Source organism: Lygodium microphyllum, chromosome 17 (assembly GCF_053477565.2).
Source record: "Lygodium microphyllum isolate KBCC chromosome 17, Lygodium_microphyllum_v1.1.10, whole genome shotgun sequence".
NCBI classification, from domain to species: domain Eukaryota; kingdom Viridiplantae; phylum Streptophyta; class Polypodiopsida; order Schizaeales; family Lygodiaceae; genus Lygodium; species Lygodium microphyllum.
Window position 1 is genome coordinate 30,254,539 of NC_141151.1, and position 21,187 is coordinate 30,275,725.

The 21,187-nt window shown below is 48.8% G+C and overlaps 1 protein-coding gene across 7 annotated transcripts in view; it reads right to left on the reverse strand.

Annotated features, from left to right (window-relative positions):
* Nucleotides 1–21,187, reverse strand: part of LOC148021740 (uncharacterized) — a 265,301-nt gene that overhangs the window by 122,389 nt on the left and 121,725 nt on the right. For all 7 annotated transcript variants that reach the window (XM_087697266.1, XM_087697265.1, XM_087697262.1 and 4 more), the window contains one exon: nucleotides 13,744–13,817. In XM_087697266.1, the coding sequence (XP_087553392.1) occupies nucleotides 13,744–13,817 (74 nt within the window). The remainder of the gene's footprint in view (nucleotides 1–13,743; nucleotides 13,818–21,187) is intronic.

Below are 21,187 nucleotides of genomic sequence, written 5' to 3' on the forward strand. Positions count from 1 at the left end.
TTTCAATAAGTTTTGTGCATATCCAACAGTTCGACAACAGTGGCCAATGTTGTGGTGACTGTTATGCCAAATTGAAATTCCAATGCTATATACTTTTGCTTTGGCCCAATGCAGTGCAATCGAGGACGATTGCAAGGTTTTCAAGGGGGAGGTCAGTCACGGGGACGTGACATTTTGAGATGCTTTAATCTTGCTAGTAACATTTGATTAAGTCTGTCACCGGGACGTGAAATTTTGAGATGCTTTAATCTTGCTAGTAACATTTGATTAAGTTATTAATCAAATGTGCAAGGTTGTTTAGCACATGTGATGCACATGGCAATTATTTCATGGGAACGGGCCAAGCACCCCGAGGATGCACTGGGTGTTAAAGGCAAAAGTTGTGTTAAGTTATGCCAACTGGGTTTTGGTGGTCAGTTGTTGCCAGGTTGGACCCTAGGACAATTGTTTGGCCATTAAGTGTCAGTGGTGACACTAGGAACTAGCATTAATTAATTAATTAATGCTAGTCTAAGGGTTAACAGAGGTTGGGAACCACTCCAAGTTGCAAATGGCCTAACTAATTTCATTACAGATCGGCATGTTTAATTTGGGGCGGGTCAAAAGGGCTGAAATTAATTTTCAGAATTAAGTAATTCTGAAATTTTAATTTAATGGCTGAAAATGCATTAGGAAGGCTACCACTTGCCAAAACCTTCCCATGCAACTAGGGAGAAGGCTGTTGGAGGGTGGTGAAAGCTGAATTGCAGCCATTCAGAGCTTGGAGGGAGAGGAGGTGATCAAATTTGGCTCCGAGAGGTGACGACGACTGATCGCGCACCGCGACACGACAGGGGGCAGCAGGTTTTCTCTTCTGCCTCAAGAGAGGCAGCAGTAGAAGAGGAGGGCTCGCCAGCCAAGCAAGTGTTTTACCCCCCTTTTGAAGCTGTTGGTGCCATTAGATTTGTCATCAAAGCTACGAATCAAAAGATACATTACAGCTGATTTTCTCTCTCTCTACAACATTCTCTCATCTCCTCCAGTCTATGCTCAAGCATTCTCAGTAGTTCTCAGTCATTGGTAGCAGAGTACAGCCAAATTTGGTGGACAACAGAGAGTTTACTGCTGTAAACCCTAAATTACAGCAGTAATTAGGGTTTAGCAGCCACCTTGGGTCCCATGCCATCAGTCAAAGGCATTGTACACTGAAATCAGCACAAAAAATTCCTGGAATTGTGAGGATTTCAGATGCCAGCCCATCTATTGTGAATTTGGGGAAGCATTTGACCAGTTGGGGTTCCATTAGAGCAAGTCCAGGGTGAAAATCAAGGGGCAATTTGCCCGAATGCTTTGTGGATTATTGGAACAGCAAAGCGCTTTTAAATCAAACAAGGAGATCGTGAAATCTCGGCTTGTAATTTATCTATTAGCAATTGAAATTAAAGAAATACCGAAAGGGGCGCCAATTTAGGGGCCAACAGGGTGTCCACTGCCCAAGTTTATGAAGGTAAAGTGAGCATTTCACTTTATGTTCATTTGTTGATTGCTGTAATCGAGTGCTTAATCACATTAAACCACCCTATCCGAGAAGGAAGGCTGGTTTCACCACCCGTACCTTTGGGACTCCTGCGGCTGTCATTGCGTCCACAAAAGAGACGGGAAGGATAGTGTCGAAGAGCTGTCCAAAGTCTTCAACCAACTAGTGATACTCTATCACCATTCCGAGAAAGAGAAGCGTGACGGGTACCAAAGAAACCTGTTGTGGAGCACGAATGCCTCCACTATGAAGCCACTAGACCAAGGGACCATGTAGATGACCCCCTTCATGCACGCATAGGGTGAACTAGTTGCATCTGTCGAGGTGAGTAACTCACGGGCTGCGTCTGTCGAGGTGAGCCGTACCATGAAGATCCCTTGGCCCATTAGAACCGCCTCCATGATCTGTGTGCCGATGCACAGCGTGGAGTGAAGCCAGTCCTGAAACTGGGCCCTGGATGGGGAGTGTCCTACTACCATTGCGCATCCCTGCTGAGAACCTACCAAACACGCTGCACTATTGCCGGCGCAGGGGGGGGGGGGAAGACCATCACGATGATGGGGCGTGCACTGCAAGGGGAGGCCAAGGCGGACAGGCATGGAGAGAGAGAGGCCCAGATGCGGGCAGATTGAGGGGGGGACACAATGGCTGCGAGGCGCGCAGCGGGGGGGGGGGGGGGGGGGGGGGGGTGCGGCCCAATTGGCAGACGGCGGAAGGGGGAGAAGCGCAGTGGTGGCCAGAGAAGGAGGGGGGCACGGTGGCTGCCAAGAGGGGGAAGTGTGAGGTGACTAGGCGGTGGGAGGGCGGCACAGTGGTGGCCAGGGAGAGGGGCACACTAACGGGCAGAGGGTGGGGAGGCGCTGCAGCGGCGGGATAAACAGGGGAGGCGCGATGGCAGGATGGCGAACACACAATGCATCAGTCGGGAGCCGTTCCAAGAGCACTAGATGCATTGCAAAACCTTTCAATGTGACTAGACATTGGAATTTACATTCCACCTATCATTCCAAAATACATTTGCCTATGCAATCCATGCATACATGACCAGCCAAAGCATGAAAAGTGGATCCTCCTCTAGAGTACCCGGATGTCCCCACACTTGAATGCATACCTTGCTGTCCAGAAGGCACAATGTTTGCATTATCAAAATTACTATGCATCTGAATCCTCTTCCTCTTTCTGATTTTCAGCATCTCTGTGCATTGAAGTCTCGACTTCGTCAACAAAACCAGCATTTACTGTATGCTTTCCAGCTTAACGTCCATACCAAGATTAGACATTGCCTTGTTTCTATTATCTTCTGATGACACATCACCATACTAAGATTCTTCAATACTTGAAGATGACTTGCTAGCTGAATTTTACCATAGCTGAGAACAACTTCAGCAATTTGCTTGCAATTCTAGCTTGCAATCAAGTGCTTGGGACCAAGAGAAAATTCTCCAATTCAGCTGTCAAACAATGACCACCATCAAAATCCCCAAATCTGCTCCATTTGACACACACAAGTCACCTTGGCTGTACATGACCAGTCGTCCTCAAACATACTATATTTCCCAGATTTCCAGCAAATGCCACTGTTCCATGGCTTAGATTTGATGGCACGCTTCTCAAAACAACTAAGAAACTCTCAAATCTGCGGAAATTCAAAGCTGTACCAACAATTTGAGCTAAGAAATATCAGATCTTCCCAGGGAGAAGAGATCAGCAAAAACTTCGAGAAATGTCTCTTACTTTCCCGCAAGAGCAGTGCTTGCACAGCAAATGCCCTCCTGTTCCACCCTTGGAAAGTTCTATAGATCAGGCCTCTTTGCTGTCCTTGATAGCTCAGCTACTCTCTCTAAGCCCATTACTCAATACTCCACCCTGAGATCTGCCCCAACCAACCCAAAATGGGAAAGAAAGATTAACTTGCATGCATCCCAAAACTGATTCAAACTTTACGTTTGGCAAATTTCCATTTTCACTAGGGCCTCCACATGCAAATTCAAGTTGCATAGCCCTTTAACCCTGCCCTCATTAAAATAACATTAAATGCTACCCCACCTCAATTTCAAATTCCTAACCTCTTTGAGCCTAAAAGTGTTGAAACTTTGCAGAAACCTTAGTTTCGACATTGAATAATCTAAATCTCTAACCCCCCATACATCAAACGTCATTTCCAAGGGGAAATTCAATGTCCCTAGACCAAGAGATGTCCTACGTACCCCACTAGCGCCTGTCCACAAGAACTTCGACCAATGTTCCCCATTGCCAAAGCTAGGATTATTTATCACTGTGATACACATTTAACTTAGCCTCGCATGTGCACCACTTAAGTGTCCCAACTTTAAGTGCGCAAAGAGCATTAAAGTAAAAATTTACTGCTTCTAACATGCCACTAGACAAAAGAGGAGATGATGACAAGGACAAGGAGAGAGACGAGAATATGAACACACCAACTAGAAAGACATTGAGAGTTGTCAAAGACCCCCAGTCCACTACTTATAGAGACACAATAGGCTTGCAAAGAGTTGCATTTGGAACAATCCCCCCCCCCCCCAATGGCATTAGTGACTAAGGCACTTTCCCTCTGTCTCATTTGAGCCTTGGTAGTGCTACACATATCAAAACTGTCTATTTCGCCAAGGTTGTAGCCTCATGGGACAAGATCTTCAAAGAGAAGTAGTTGGAATTTCACTAGATTTTCTTATGTTACATGAGCATCATCTCCTGAAAGAGAGTCTCTCTCAATGAAGTATGGCAACAGTTGCCAAGACAAAACTTCACTTACTAACCTCCAACAATCGAAGCCACACAATACTCTATTGCCAAGTCAGAAAAAGCTCGCCGTCGCGTCGCCTGCTACCCCCACCCCCCGACTACTCCCCCACGCCCGCGCTTGCCCTGCCCACCGCCTTGGCCGGTCTGGTGCCCCCCCGTTCTTCGCCTGTGGCCCCCACCTAGGCCCCCGTTTGTAACCCATCACCCCGTCCCCGCCCTATTCATGCCTCGCTCCGCCTTGTCGCCCCGTCCCTGCCCTATCCGTCGCCCACCCAACTGGCCACACCCGACTCCCCACCCCCGACAACCCCCATCAAACGACCCCCACCCGACTGCATGGCCTACCTGCCCACACCCGACAACCCCCCCTGCCCGCCTGGCCTCCCATTCCGCCTCGCCGCCTTGCCCATCCCGCCCCGACATTCTGTGCCCCCCCCCCTCCGCCTAGCCCAGACAATTCGCTCCCCCCCCCCCCCCCCCAGGCTACCCTCTGTTTCCAAATCCCCCCCCCCCCCCCCAAGCTATCCTCTGCTCCAGATCCCCCTCCCCCCGGGAGCGCTTCCCCTGTCCACAACCTCGCACCCATCCATAGAAAACACAGCAATGTCCCCCCCCCCCCCCCCCCCGCCATTGATCCCCCCACCCTCCAATTGCTCCCTCCATCTGCACCAACTCTCCCCCTCAGGTAGCACCGCAACGTGATTGGTAGTCCTCTCAGGAGGGACGCACAATCGAAACCTCTCGTCAGATGCCAACACACTCAGCAAGTGCCCCCCAGTCAAACACCTTGCGCATAGTCCTCTCTGAGGAACAGCTCTTAGCCGTCCGAGCTAAGGAGCTAGAGCTAATAGAAACAGCCATTTATGGTCAGGTAGTAGGACATTCCCCAGCCAGAGCCCAGCTTCGGGACTGGCTACACTCCACACTGCGCATCGGGACAGCGCAGATCGAGGAGGCGGTCCTATTGGGCCAAGGGATCTCCATGGTCTGGCTCAGCTCGACGAACGCAACTCGCGAGTTACTCGCCAGTTCACCATATGCGTCCACGAAGGGGGTCATACACATGGTCCCTTGGTACAGGGGTTAACTGTGGACGCGTTTGCACTCCACAATAGGTTTCTTCGGCACCCGGTCATCCTTCTTTTCCCCAACCTGGCGATTGAGTATCGCCAGTTGGTGGAAGACTTCGGATGGCTTTTTGGCACTATCCTTCCCGCGTCCTTCGCGGATGCAGTGACAGCTGCAGGAGTCCCAAAGGTACGAGTTGCAGTGAACGAGGTCAAGAATATCCCACAATTCCTAGGGATTGAGACGAGTGGGCACTCCTTTAGGCAACAGGTCATTGTGACGGGGCAGCCATGGCAATGCCTGTGCTGCCACGACTTCGGGCATCAAGCAGCAGGTTGCACGCGTTTCAGAGCCAAGGTGGCTCTGCCAACAAGCCCCAGGTGGACGTTGATGGCTTCACACGGGTCCAGAGACGACAGAGAGAGAGACAGCAGGGGGAGCGCAGCCAACGTCTCAGACCCAGCCTCGGCAGCAGGGAGTGGGTGGGCATGTGATGCCCCCTCGGCAAAGCACTCCATAGCCCCCTTGCCCGCCCAACCCGGCAGGACTGCATCCCCCCACATCCACCACCCACGCCACAGACTACCTCTCCTGAGTCCCCACAACCCCCACACCCACTGCCCGCCACATCCCATGCCACCCCGCCATCCACATCCCATGACACACAGACAAGCTTTGTCCAAGATAGGAGCATGGTGAGGTTGGGTTTCCCCCACACTTGGATTTCCGGGGTCTCATAGAAGGGAGGCGAGGGGAGGAGTTTCGGCTAGAGAGATCGGTCCGACAAGGCTTCCCCCTAGCCCCTACCTGTTCCTTCTCTTTGCAGAGGTGATGTTTCACTTCCTCAGGTCACATGTGAGCAGTTTACGTGGCCACCAACTTCTAGTAAGAGAGGAGACCGAGTTGTTAGACAGCGCTCTACATAAAGCACGACGAGTTGATGCAGGAGAGAGTGAGGTTGGCTCTTGAGGCATTCTGTTCTGCAACGAGAGAAAAAATCAACTGGCGAAAGTCGGTTGGTTTTCTCACAGACCCGGACTCTAGCACGGAGTGGGGCGTCCACCTAGGATTTAGATGGGTGAGCACAGGACAGATCGTTCGGTACCTAGGGTTCCAAGTGGGATTCCACATCACTCCCGCCCAACAGTTTCTTCCAGTCCTCGATTCTATTCGGAGAAAGCCAACCTACTAGAGCACGGCTCGCCTCTCACTAGCCAACCAAGCCCTGGTAGTTAACCAGGTTCTCCTAGCGACGGCCTGGTACATCGCCTCGTGTTGGTGTCTCTCCTCTTGCATAATGCAACTTGACCACCTAGTGCAGAATTTCCTTTCGTCTGGGTCAGACAGCTCCAGGGATTTCACGTCCAAGGTGGCGTGGGCGACCATTATACGACATCGGTCAGAGGGAGGGCTTGGGATCATCGACCCAGAGTATCAGAGTATGGCCCTCCTAGGCAAGCTAGTTCTCCAAGGCCTCACACCGAGATGGCACATCTAGAAGGTCCTATTGCAGGAGGGTCTACAGGACTGTAGACCAAGGCTTGGCGGTGACTGGAGGCGTCCCTGACATGGATCTTCACGTCAGCCCACATCACCCTTCCTACACAGCTTGCTCCGCGTGTGGTAGGGCCTCCGTAAGGCCTAATCCAAAGCCCCCTAGGCTACCAGGAGGAGATAGACCGTCAGTCAATGATTTGGAACCCCCAAGTCAGGGACCGGGAAGGGGCACAGATTGGCGAAGGCCCCCACATCCAGTTGGTTGGGAGGCTGGCCCATCTCGTACCATCAGGAAATGGCGGGAGGTGTACAGGATGGCGGACAAGGAGGTATTGAAGCAAGTATCAAGCTGCCAGTGAGGAGTGGAGCTGAGGAGAAGGGAGATAGACGCAGCAATACCTCACGAGTGGCTTGCTCCCCCGTTCTGAGAGCCAATAGAGCCCGGGGAGGTATGGGCCGCTAGATTGTCACCAGCAAGCATCCCTCTACAGGTGGCAGAAAGAGTGGGTGGCACTCCAACTGGGACCTTTTTCATAGTGTAGGAGGGGGGGCGTCTGGCTTTTAACAGAGGGCAACAAGACGAGGAGATAGCTGTCCTTTCATGGAAGACGATCCAGGTGGTTGGCCTTCAAGGAAAGACATGGTGGCTGGACCCTTTGGTCTTTTGGCAGGAGCTCAGGGAGTGGCGCCTCTGGATCTAGGAAGGAAGGCCACTTGATGAGCTGGAGTGGGATCCGGGACAGTGGCTTTGGCCGGCCACTACGGTTGCCAAGAAGCCACCGAGGTTCCTGGAGTACACCGCCATGATTGGCAAACACGTACTGATGCACGAGGACATGGATTGAGCACCATCACCCCACGTAGCAAACATTAGGCGGAGCACAGCATCACGGAGCCGTTCCGACGGACCTTCTGGCGCCGCCTATGGGACAGCTGGAGGCCAAGGAGGGTATCCTATTTTTTATGGCTCGTGGCACATGGAGGCTTGGCGGTGGGAAGTTGGCTTGCCCAGATGCAGAAGGAGGGAGTTTGTAAGTGTTGCACACAATAGTCTATGGAAACCCCAAAGCACTGCCTTTGGTCATGTGAGGCGGCACAGCTCGTGTGGAGAGGAGTATGCCGCATCCTACGCCGTATAGCACCCAGCCTTGGATGTATCTCTTGGGGTGCTTTCTGCTGGCAGGCAGTCAGCCAGGGCCGTCACCTTCTGTATGAGAGCGGAATGCAAGATGCGATATTCATTATCGAGGCAGGGTCATGCGCAGTCCTGGGTTTAGAGGCTCTACCCATCCGCCAGGTACTGGAGCCCACAGCAGACCACTGTGAGGTATGGGAAATCATAGGGAGTCTAACTGGTTGGCATATCTGGAAGGCGCAGTGTGACATGGCTTTCAGTGGAGAGAGACTTTCAATAATGGCGACCTTAGCAGAGCTCTGGGCGTCCATCATCCACTCCCTTCGAGGCTGATGGGATGAGGTGCAGGGCAAGTCTAGGGCTCATCAGGAGCTCCGAGGTCATTTCATGCGCACTTCGGGTGGCCAGGACCTGTTCTTTGTGATGCAAGCAGGCAACCCCAGATGGCGATACACCCCCCCTCCATGGCGTCTTGCCCCTATCCCCCCCAGACCGCCTCGAGAGGCTTGTATATATGATATATCTGTGACTCTCACCAACTCTAGCTTGGTCTGTTGAGCATGAGCACTTCTTTGTATTCAAGGTTTTTTTTTGAAGTAATGTAATTAGCCACACTTTATTTGCAAAAAAAAAGCAATCGATGCCACAAAGATTTAAGTAGTCATCTATTATTTGTGTAGACAAGCTATTCTTTTATGGAGTTCAATGTTTGTGCATCCTAGTTCACAGAGGACCCTATAGGTGTCCATGATAGTAGATGAAGAGAGAGGGCCTCTTGAAGGGGGAGAGACAACTACAATCAAATAAAGGAGGAAAGTCATCCAAGATGCAAGTAGTAGTTGAGAGGATAGATGCTGCCAAAGTACAGAGTGATATTATTAAGGAAGCCAAATCAAAGTATAGGTATCATGCTAGAGCTTCCTTTTGGACACGAACAAGGGAAAGTGCAAGCAAGTACTTATTCTGCACTACAGGGCCTAGATGCTCGAGACAGGCCCTCGCGAGCAAACGAATCCTTACCCAAGGTCTCTCGAGATTGGACAAGTGGCTATAGATTATTATACTACTTACTCGGTTTGATGACTAAACCTCCAAGTTATGATAGATATGGAGAGACTATTGAGATTGTTTGGGAGAGTACCAAGAAGATGGTCTACCTTGAGGCAAGTATCACAAGATGATGAACTGGACATGACATTATTTTGAGCTACTAAGAATTGATTGGCACATGACTTCTTGCAACCTTCTAGGAGATTATGGCATCATGATGCACCCATCCCCAAATGGGATTGGAGATAGATTGGAGACCACTCAGTGGAGACATCACTTTAATTGGACTATGTATATAAGACCATTGGTAAAGCAATCAATCTTAGATCATCTATTCACATGTGACACATCCTCCACCCTACCCAAACAAGTTTTATTCCAAAGGTACAGTATCCTAGAAAATACATTTACCTTCTAGGAATCCATGCCTCTTGCACACTCCAAGAGACAAGACCTTATTGTGATACTTCTCAACTTCAAGGAGTCTTTTGACAAACTAGGTTGGATGTTCATAGAGGGCAATATGCTGAGGATGTATTTTCCACAACAATGCATCCAAGGAGTGGTAGTCTCTATTTTTCAGCCCATAGGCAAGTTCTCATCGGTGGTTCCAAAGGTGTATTCATCTTTCAGCAACAACTCTACAAGTATCCATGGCATTAAGCTGCCCATCCCAAAGTTTAAGAACCTTTGGCATTTATAGTACACAAATGGCATAGCTGTCTACTTGGATGGAGATGATAAGAATTATAGGGTCTACATAGTTGCAATGGGGACTTTTTGTAGAGCCTAAATGCTACTATCAATTCGCATAGATCATATGGATTTTTGTTTTGTAACACTTCATAGTAAGCATTGATATCACCTTCACGCAACAATGAGCACCCATACTCTTTAGCATCAAGCACAAAATGTAAAGCATCTGCCAAGTAAAGGACCTCATCAAGAATGTCACTTGGTCACATGAGGTGGAAGCCTATCGAGGGCTAAAGTATTTTGGGATGTTATTCAACCTAAATCCAGGGTTTTTGAGGATCATAGACCTAGACATTCAAAGAAAAGCATTATTGGTGGAGCATATTGTAGGGGCCTTCTTCTAGACAAGGAGCCATGGAAGAAGTTACTGCTATGGAGAACAAAGACTATTACTTCTACTAATAGGAGACCACGGCAACCTAAAATTCATTTCCTTTTTCAGCAGATCAAGCTACAACGTTTGAGAAGGGTTTCGAGGGCAGATTTGCTGCTGCTATTATCTGAACTTGGAAATCAATATCAACGAGATTTCACCAAATTGTTACAGCCACCATTGAAGAGAGGATGAGGCAGCCCCTTCTCTTCAACCAACTACTTATGAAAAAGAGAGACTACCACTGGCGAGAGGTGCACTTACCTTAGGGGAGGGTCTCTTCACAAATAGTTTATTTGCCTTCCTTGAGCTACCGGCTCAGCAACAAAGACCGAGACTTCATGACATTAGAGGGGTCAGAGAAAGGATGGAGAGCACTAGGGAAGCAGTATCCCAGAGTGGAGGATTCATACAAGCACCTCTCAAACAAGGATTGGACTCTTTACTAGAGGAAACCTTCTTCTAACAGTGGTGGCTACCAATGGGGGAGAGAGGAGTATACATTTTCAATACACGGGGATAGGTAACTCAACAAAGCATTTTTGGATTAGTCGAAGTTGGCAAGATGCTCTCCACAAAGGATTAGGGTTGTGGCTCACTCTGCCGATAGGTATTTAAGCATATAGGAGGCACCCTCTTCAGACACTAAAGTTGAACCCTAGGGACTTGGTCTAAAGAGATCCCTTTGTAGAGACACCCAAGGATGTCCCCTTTTTAGATACACTGCTACATCAGTGATGAGAATCCAGATGAGTAAGATTAGAGTGATACCAATGGCAATTCAACATTGGATTACACAAGTATCTCAAGTTAGAAACTAGGTGAGGGGCCTTGTACCTCCCGTTCCTGGCAAGTCACCCATCCCAGTATTGTTCACACCAGTGCGCGCTTAATTGGAACTTTCCCATAAGTGGGCTAGCCATCTAGCCCCCAAAACCTTAAGATGACGGATAACCTTTGGTCTATCCAATTATGGAAATCTTCCTCCATTTGGCCTAGGATTCAAACCTAGTCTCAACACATCACCACTACACCGACAGTGAGCTCGTTTTCTCTAGCAAGTGTGGATTATGGAAATCTTCCTCCATTTGGCCTAGGATTCAAACCTAGTCTCAACACATTGCCACTCTACCAATAGTGAGGTAGTATTCTCTAGCAAGTGTGGATTGCATTTCCAACATGTCACAACCTTTTCTAGCTCTCTTTTCGAGGAGATTGAAGGATAGCTTAAGATCCAAAAATATTTCACTCCTTTATAGTTTTGAGCATACAAGCTGCTAGTAGTTTCGCACTTGACTTGGTTATGGCAGAGACATAGTTGTTTATGCTAGATTTGCAGAGTCAAAGAAGACACAGACACATTGTTTATGGAACTACCATCGGGCTCAAGAGGTATGGAGAAGAACCCTTGAATGGTGTTTCATTACACAACAAAGACTATGATTGTGACATGGAGGACAATTGCATGGTTTACAAGCCAAGCCTCTTGAAGTGAGGATGTAGAGGAGAGTCATGCCTATCTCAACTCAAGCCAACTCTTCAGCAGGATCACCAAAAGAGATTTTTCACACTCACTGTGGACTCAAGGGAACACATAGGAACTCATAGCTACCATCATAGGAACTCATAGCTAGCATCATTTGGGCCATAAATTTAATAATGCTATAGATTCATGAAACATGTCCTTTGCAAAGTATATCTTCAAGATTTGGGCAAAGCTTTACCCAAGACTTGGATTTTGACACTGTTTGTCACTATCAGCCATAGATAGTTTGGCACTACAAACCTCCTAATTGGTTATTCACTCAAGCCGTGTAATAGACCTCCCCTTTGTTGTATATTTTTTATTTTGGAAGTTCCTCACATGGCTACTTCTTTACTTTTCTCGTGATACTTCAACCCAATATTTTTTGTGGAAAAAGAAAAGGTGTTAAGCTTGCAATTTGCAATTGGCAGCCCTACTCACCAACACATTTAGAACCCCTATCTTTTAGTTTTCAAACAAGAGAGGGTGGCAATGCCCTATTACTATCTTGGTCCAAGACACCTAATACTTGGCCATTGTTGTCATCAATACTATTAAACCTTATAAGTTTGGGTCCAATAACACATGCAAGATATTACCAAAATCCGAAATAGCTACACTGAGATAGCTAAAATAACTCATAAGGTCATGACTTTCTTTGGATCAAAGTCATGCATCAAATCAAGTTTAAAAAGGGAGGATTGTAGTAAACTTGACACATAAGCTCCACTATATACAACCACAAAACATTCTCATACTTGTAGGATGTATTATCGGCTTTGCTTGTGTTATGGACCATGATTTTGTAAGAATATTGGCATTGGAAGAAGCTTTATCCTTCTTCTTTGGTTGCATATTGATGCTATCACTACTAATATGCCTTCTATATTACCTATCCACATCAAGTTTCGTGGTTTGCCGCATTTGGGGTCCATCCAACTACAACACATACTTTGAGCATCCTTGAGCCCATCGCTAGTGGTTGTTGGACAGCCCTCCACTCCTTGCTCATTCCATGTACTTTCCTATCTTGGTTTGTTTGTGGAATCTCATTCCATTCATATATCTTTCATGTCTTGGTTCATTTGTTTGTTGTCAGGTTGTTCTACACTCTGAATTTTCTTTGCAACATCCCAATGTATCCTAAAAAAAACCCTCCATCGCAAAAAGAAAATTGAATCCTTGAACAAGGTCGGAGCATCATCCACCTTTTATCAAATCAAGGATTTTGATTAGTTTCCCTATAACCATTCCTAGATTGCACCATCTTTGAGGATTTCTAAGCATAACCAAAACATCAACCCACCCGAACGACGCATAATATGCTCAGCTCTTTGTTTGGCACCTTGCAAGTCCCCCTCCATTCCAGGTGAGCTACCTCACAAACTCATGAAAAACCTCACATAGCAAGTGAATTCACCATGGACAACATTGATATATCCATTTTTGCTCAATCTATGGAAGCCACCTATTGAGAAGACCTAGAGTATGGACCCATGCCTCATTTGGTGACAACTGCACAACCCACAAGTGGGGCCTTTACATGTGTAAGAAGACATCAACCACATAAAGAAGGATAACTTACTTGGTTGCCAAGTATCCTATGGCCCTTCCAGAAAATCATGTTTCAAAGATGCACTAATGCTATGATCTACCTAGTGTTAATGTCTGCTAAGGCCACTTATTATGATGCTAGATCAAATCTGCCTACTTGTAGATATAGTATAAGAAAAAACCCTTCCAAACCTTTTAGACAAACAATGCTGGCCAATGCCACTCAACTGGCACTCAATCCAGCTAATCCAAGGCTCACCCCTCTCAAGTCCACAGCATCACTCATGTAGCTCCTCCCAAGCAGTGCATGATTCACCCTCCAAGACTGTCATCTCAGCCCAACAACTGTAAATGATAACTTCATGGTTATATGTATGCAAACACAATTTTGTGTACACTTCAATAGACAGAGTTGGTGAGCTTTCAGGAGGTTTCCATGATCCCACACAACTTTGATTGTACAAGAGAAAAATACATACACGTTAGAGAGGGACAAGACTACATACCATAGAATATCTCCTCATCCTTCTTGCAACAAGAGCCACTTTGTGAATGTCCCCCTCGCAGAAAGTCCAGGCACCTACTAAAAGATGATCTCCTTTACCATGTGCTTTAGGGAATACACTATCAACTTGACTGTGATAGTTTATTCTTCAATAGTTTCAAATCCACTAAGCATGTAACACATACTGCAATCATGTGAGCTAAATTTTTGGGTGAGCTTGTTAAGCAGACCTTTGGAGACAATGTACAGCTAGTCAAGCTTTTATCAAAATATTTTATTGGCATAGTCCATGCAAGTACCTCCTTTTGGTTTAAAACAACTTGAACTTACCATTTTCATAAAAATAGTTCAAGAATATGAATCCATATAAAACATAAAGTATTGCAGATAATGGACTAATCTCACCCCAAAAATGAGCTCAGAAGGTCCAAAACTTTATAGCATCCAACTCCAGATAGGGAATTGACTCTATTTCAGCAAGGCCATGCTTTAAACTTTGTCATCATTGAGTTCTAATATCCTCCTTGCTTGATCAAGCAAATCATAGCCTGAGTAACTTTGTTAAGCTGGTCTACCAGAGGGCTGCAGCATTGTTCAGCTGCCTAAGAGTGCACTCCTTCAAGGCAGGGCTTTCTAGTGCTCTCCCGCCACAATCCTACTTATCATCTTCAACACAACGTAGAAACAAGCCAATGAGCATACAGATAAGGCACCTAGATGAGGTGGCAACTACTAGCCATTTGGAGTCAACAGCCTTATCTGTTGAACCAATAATATTAGGGTTTGCACTCAGTCATAACTGTGGTGGATGAACCTCTAATTTAGTCTCCTTAAAACAGTCCCCCAAAAGCAATTAATGTAAATTAGCAAAAGTAAATGGCTTATGTTTGTCAATATGGCAAATGCACCCCCAATAGGAGTCTTGTGCTCATGCATCCTGAGTCCCTTCATTCCAGCCCGCTAACTCTACACACCTTCCTTACCTACTTCTGTCTACACCCTTATCCAGCAGATGCCTCAGATTGGGATCCTTCTTGGAATGCTGCCCTTGCTCTCCACAGCCCCTACAAAACCAGGCAGCCCGATTTCCAGCCATTCTACAGCTGCATTTTCAGTCTACAGTTGCCACCCTGCTGGTCATTAACACTATTCAGCTGCTGCACCCTGTCTTTCCAGCCCTACAAGCTGCTCAGCATCAGATTAGCACTCTGCAGCCTGCTGGTCACCAGACTGTTGGTGCATCAATGGCTGCTGCCGACATCATCATATACCCCTGGGAGATCTGCTCTTTGCTGCCTTATAGGCTATAGCTGCATACACTACCTGCAACTCACTCAAACATCATCAGAATGCTCCTTCTGCACATTCCAACATATCCATCAGCCACCTCTACCCCAGTCCTAAAGACATAGAAGTTCAAAGCCCTGTGATTGTATCATCTTTCATTCTCATTCAATCATTACCATTGATCATTCTACAGATTGTGTGTTCCCCATGTTCGCTTTGAGATTTCTGTGTCCACCATAAAATTTCTTTACATGGTAACAAAGCAAAGGTGCATCTTACCCATCCAACAACACTACCGGAATCTCCCACCATCGTGACGCAACGCTGCCCCCCACCGTCTCGACTGTCGACTACGCCGGATCCCTCTTCTCCCCGCCTCCGCTAGTGCTCCCCCCCGCCCGCCTGCACCAGTCCTCCTCCCCCCCCGCCCTGCACCCTCTCGCCAGGCCTCTCCCCTCCCGCCAGGCCTACCCTGTGGCCACCTGCCCTGCGCTCCTCCCCCCCCCCCCGGCCTCTCGCCAGGACTACCCTATCCTGTGCCCCCCCCCCCCCCCCCGTAGCACAGTTGTGTGATTGGTAAGGTTCCCAGCAGGGACACACAATGGAAACCTCTGGTCAGATGCCGGTGCATTCTGCAAGTGCCCCCCAGTCAAACACCTTGCGCATCATCCTCTCTAAGGAACAGCTCTTAGCCGTCCGTCCCACAGAGCTGGAGTTGAAAGAAACAGCAATCTTTGGTGAGGTCGTTGTACACTCCCCATCGAGGGCCCAGCTACGGGATTGGCTCCACTCCACACTGCGCATTGGCACAGCGCACATTGTGAAGGCAATCCTCATGGGCCGAGGGATCTTCACGGTTCGACTAACCTCTGCAAATGTAGCTCGTGAGTTAGTGGAGAGCTCGCCCTATGCCTCCACGAACGGGTCATCTACATGGTTCCCTGGTATAGCGGCTTCACTATGGAATCATTTGGGATCCACAACAGATTTCTCAGACACCCAGTCACTTTACTTTTCCCTGGACTAGTGGTAGAGTACGACCAGTTAGTGGAGGACTTTGGATGACTCTTCGGCACAATTCTCCCTACCTCCTTCGCAGATGCAGTGACAGCTGCAGGAGTCCCAAAGGTACGAGTGGCCATGAAAGACACAAAGAGTATCCCAAAGTTCCTGGAGATCAAGGCACAAGGTCACTCCTTTAGCAGCAGGTCATTGTGACTGCGCAACCAAAGCAATGGCTGCGATGCCACGACTTTGGGCATCAAGCAGCAAATTGTACATGTTTCGGAGCCAAGGCGGCTCCACCGATAGGCCCACATGTCGACGTTGATGGCTTCACATGGGTCAAGAGACGACAGAGAGGGCAACGGCAGGGGGGGACTGCACCCAACTTCTCAGACATAGCCCCGACAGTAGGGAGCAAGAGGGCGAGCAATGCCCCCTCGGCAGCGCACTCTGCAACCCCCCCTGCCTGCCCCACACGGCAAGACCGCAGTCCCCCACAGCCACCACCGGCGCCACAGACTACCCCACCTAAGATCCCACAGCCCTCACACCCCCCCACCTCCCAAGCTCCCCCCACTGACCCTAGCGCCCACAGCCCCCCCACCAGGGCCACCAGCACCCCCCCCCACACATACTTGCCCCGTACCTCCAACCATCCCACCATCCTTCGATCCTCTTCCCCCCCCCCCCAACCCCCCCTGCCGAGAACCCCTAGTGATCCGCACCCGTTTCAAGTGATCCCCCAAACCCCCCCCCCCCCCCTCCCACAGGAAACAATGAGCCACACATGCCCACATCCTCCTCACACCAGCAGTGTCCCCCCTCCCACACAACCACCAGCTCATCTGCCCCTGCCGCCCATCACACTTTCCCGAGACAGGCACAAATGTTGCCACAGGAGTTTTTCTACAGTGGCCCATGGTCCTACCTAAGAGTTGAGGAGCACGGAGAGTTCCCACTACCTCTAGAGGTGGGGATCTTCGTGGTTCGTAAATCAAGGAGAGACAAGGTCCATCTACTAGCACAACCGGATGGACCAAACTACGCTTTTTTCCTTCAATCCTCTCACTCACAGGAGCGGACAACGACACAGATAGAGGAGGAGCTAAAGAGTCAGGTGGCAGACCACACCTCCCAGTGGATGGGAGAGGAAGGACTAACACTGTCTGCATAGCACTGGCCTAGCTGCATTAAGGATATTAACTGGTGGGCTAGTGCCGAGGTCCCACACTTGAGAATTATCTTTTGAGCCCCTCCACAATGAAAAGTTTCGCAGGATGTGATCGAGTGGCCCTTGGCACAGGAGGCCCGTTTCTACCAGTGTATAGAGTCACGACTCTCAGCATGCCTAATAGATGCATTGATAGTACCACCTGCAGCATCTATGACCCCTTTAGTTCGGCCCAAGACCACCATGTGGGTCCGGAGTTTGCCGTCCAGACCTACGGCAAAGTGTACTTGCACGCACCATAGTTTTTCCTCCTCATCAACAACCTCCACACCAAACAAATGCCTGTTCGGTAAGTCGCACGTTTCCCCATGAGCTTACACCTTGCATCCTAGAATCTGAAGTCTCCACGACACTAGGGCACGTGGTTCCAGGAAGTAGATTGTTCGGCAATAGCTGCAGCCTAACCTTGCCGGACGGGTCGACATCTTACTTCTATAGGAGCACAAGCTCACTCCCACCGAGGCCTAGCGGGTAGGGAAGGTATTCCCGGGCAGTTCGCACACCTACTGGGAGCACGCCATAGGTGCCACAGCAGCAGTGGAGGCATGTGTACGAGACCATGGGACGATAGTGGCAGGGAGGGTTCTATGGATCAGATTGGATATTGGGGACTTGTGCCTTGGAGTCCTCAATGTCTATGCCCCTACCGAGGTTAGGGCACGCAGCAAGTTCTAGGTGGAGATCGCGAATCCACTCCCAGAGGTGGACTCCTGGATCATTGGAGGAGACTTCAACAACCTGGAAGCTTTGAAGGACAAGCACGGCAGAGGCAGAAACTACCACGGCATGGCTGGGGGGGAGCAAAAGGCATGGGAGGTCAATCTACTCGCAATAGGAGCACGCAATGCCTGGAGAGACCCTGCTTGCCAAAGGAGGGAGAGGTCATTGGACTTCTCTTGGGGATACAGATGGCTAGGTGGAGTCCTCCTAGAGCATATGGATAGGTTTTATGTGGGAGAGTCGGGAAGCTCTCGTGGAGGCCAAATTGGGCAGTTGGCAGACACTACGTTGTCCGATCATTGCCATGTTCTCCTCACACTAGATCCCCTAGCATCTGCCCTAAACACAAGATCATGTCGGATCCCTGACTCCATCTATAGGAGGGAGGACGTGACGAGACAGATAGAGCACGTTTGGATGAAGGAGTGGGGCAGGAGGAACCCGATCATAAAGGAGGTTGCAGAGGCCCTAGCTGAGTCGAGCGAAATCTCCCAAGAGGTAGCCATACAGGCTAGGCAGCAAAGCTCAGAGGAGAGAGCACTCTAACGGGACCTTGCAGCCATGCAGAGATTATTACAAGAGGCACCAGAGGATCCCACCCTCCACGCACAGGAGGTGGGCGCGCGAGCAGCCATTGCTGGGCTAGAGGACAAGCGCTCGGAGTTCTCTTTCCACAACTTAGCAACTTTTTGAGCGTGGAAGGAAGATACGATGTACAGGGAGTTTTTCCATGTGCACCAGCCTCCCACCTCAGGAGAGGAGATACGCAGCCTTCGAGATCAGTACGGGAGGACTCGTTTTAGCCCAAACAAGGTGATGGAGATTGCCACCAACTACTACAGTCACCTATTCCAGCACGAGACAGCCTCAGCTAGAGGGTAGTGATCTAGACAACAGCTCTCGGATCACATCCCGTCCCTCGTCTCAGATGAGATGGGACACTCCCTCTTAGTCCCCCTTCACAGAGAAGGAACTAGAGGAGGCTTTCCATACACAGGACGGGTAGAAATGTCCAGGAGAGGATGAGCACAAATGCCGAGGAGTCTTTTAGCAAGCCTTATGAGTCTTCTCCCCAAAGGAGGAGACTGATTGAAGCTTTCCCAGTGGAGATCGATCACATTATTGTCAGTGGCCTATAAGGCACTCGCAAAGATGATTGGTAGGCGACTACACCCCGTGCTTCCAGACATCATCCATAACACACTGACAGGCTTTGTCCAGGATACGAGCATCCTGGACAATATATTCACCTTCTTTGAGACGACAAACTGGGCTCAACACAATAGGCAGGGACTGGCTGTACTACTCTTGGATTTTGAGAAAGCTTATGACATGGTAACTTGGGACATCCTAGAGGGCACCATGGTGAGGTTCGGTTTCCCTTAGGCTTGGACTCGCGGGGTCTCCGCACTTTAGAGATCGGCCACCACTAGGGTTCTCATAGGTGGTAGGCGTGGGGAGGAGTTTCAGCTGAGAGATCATTACGATGGGGCTGCCCCCTGGCCCCATACCTGTTTCTACTCTTTGCACAGGTGATTCCCATTTCCTCAAGTCACATGTGAGCAGATTATACGGCCTACGACTTCTAGTGAGAGAAAAGACTAAGTTGTTAGACTCAAAGTATACAAATGACACAGCACTCTACATAGAGGACGATGAGCTGATGTTGGAGAGAGTGAGGCTGGCTCTTGAGGTGTTGTCTCTTGCAGCGGGAGCGAAAATCAATTGGCGAAAGTCGGTTGGTTTCCTCACAGACCCGAACTCTAGCACGAAGTGGGGCATCCACCTGGGATTTAGATGGGTGAGCAGAGGGCAGACCATCCAATACCTAGGGTTCCAGGTGGGCAGCATGGCTCACCTCTCACTAGCCGGCCGAGCCCTGGTGGTTAATGATGAAGCCTAAAGATGCTCCAAATTTGGCACTCTAGCACATCTACATGAACCATACAATACATAAATATAGTCTTATAATGCTTTTTAAAAGATGTTATATTCATAAAATGAGCCCATCACTCTTGAAGGTCCTAAAAAAATAGTGATCAGGCTCAAGCCAATGTACACAAAACCAAAAGACTACAATTAATAAATTGTTTTATCAAGAGGTGCATGTGGGGGACGATTGGGTATGCTACATATTTTGTGCAGACAGTTGTACCATCATACACATGATTGTAACTCATGGTCTCATAGGTCATATTAGCCTTTTGTAGACGTTAATATATCATTTCATCTCTCTCTCTCTCTCTCTCTCTCTCTCTCTCTCTCTCTCTCTCTCTCTCTCTCTCTCTCTCTCTCTCTCTCTCTCTCTCTCTCTCTCTCTCTCTCTCTCTGACGGGCGAATGACGGGCGAGCGTGTCTGACGGGCGAATGCTGACATGCGAGCGTGTCTGACGGGCGAGCGTGTCTGACGGGCGAATGACGGGCGAGCGTGTCTGACGGGCGAATGTGTCTTACGGGCGAGCGTCTGACGGGCGTGCTGACGGGTGTCTGACGGGCGAATGCTGACGTACGTGTGACGAGCGTGGACGAGCGTCTGACAGCAAGCGTCTGACGGGCGGGACTGTCGTGAGTGCCGCCACTGGGGAGCTGCTCTGCAAGGTCACGTCTCTGCACAGGGAGACAGCCACTGTCCTACAGGACACGAATGTACTTAGAACGACATGAATGCTGGCTTGTCTGCTATGTCCTAGGTGAATGTACTGTGGCAGCAGTGACGAATGCAGACACTCTCAGATTGCACTTACTCTCTCAGACTGACATAAATGCATGCACTGTGAATGTACTGTGGCAGCAGTGACGAATGCAGACACTCTCTCAGATTGCAGACACTCTCTCAGACTGACATGAATGCAAACTGACATGAATGCAGACACTGTGAATGTATCGTGGCAGCAGTGACGTATGCATACACTGTGAATGAACCTTGCATGCTGTGTGGACTGGAAACCTACGGGATCTCAGACTGACGCACATTAACATTTCATGTTACAGTCATATCTTATGATATAGTCACATTGACAGTCTATGATATACTGTCTCTAGTTCATGCTAGAGTGATAGTTTATGTCACTGGTTTACTACTCTACCCAGACTGTAAACAGTTTTATGCTATAGCACATACTATAATTACGATGGAAGAAACTGACAATGAAGAAATCACAAAACCAGCCATGGAGACAATGTTTCATACACCGCCAAAGAA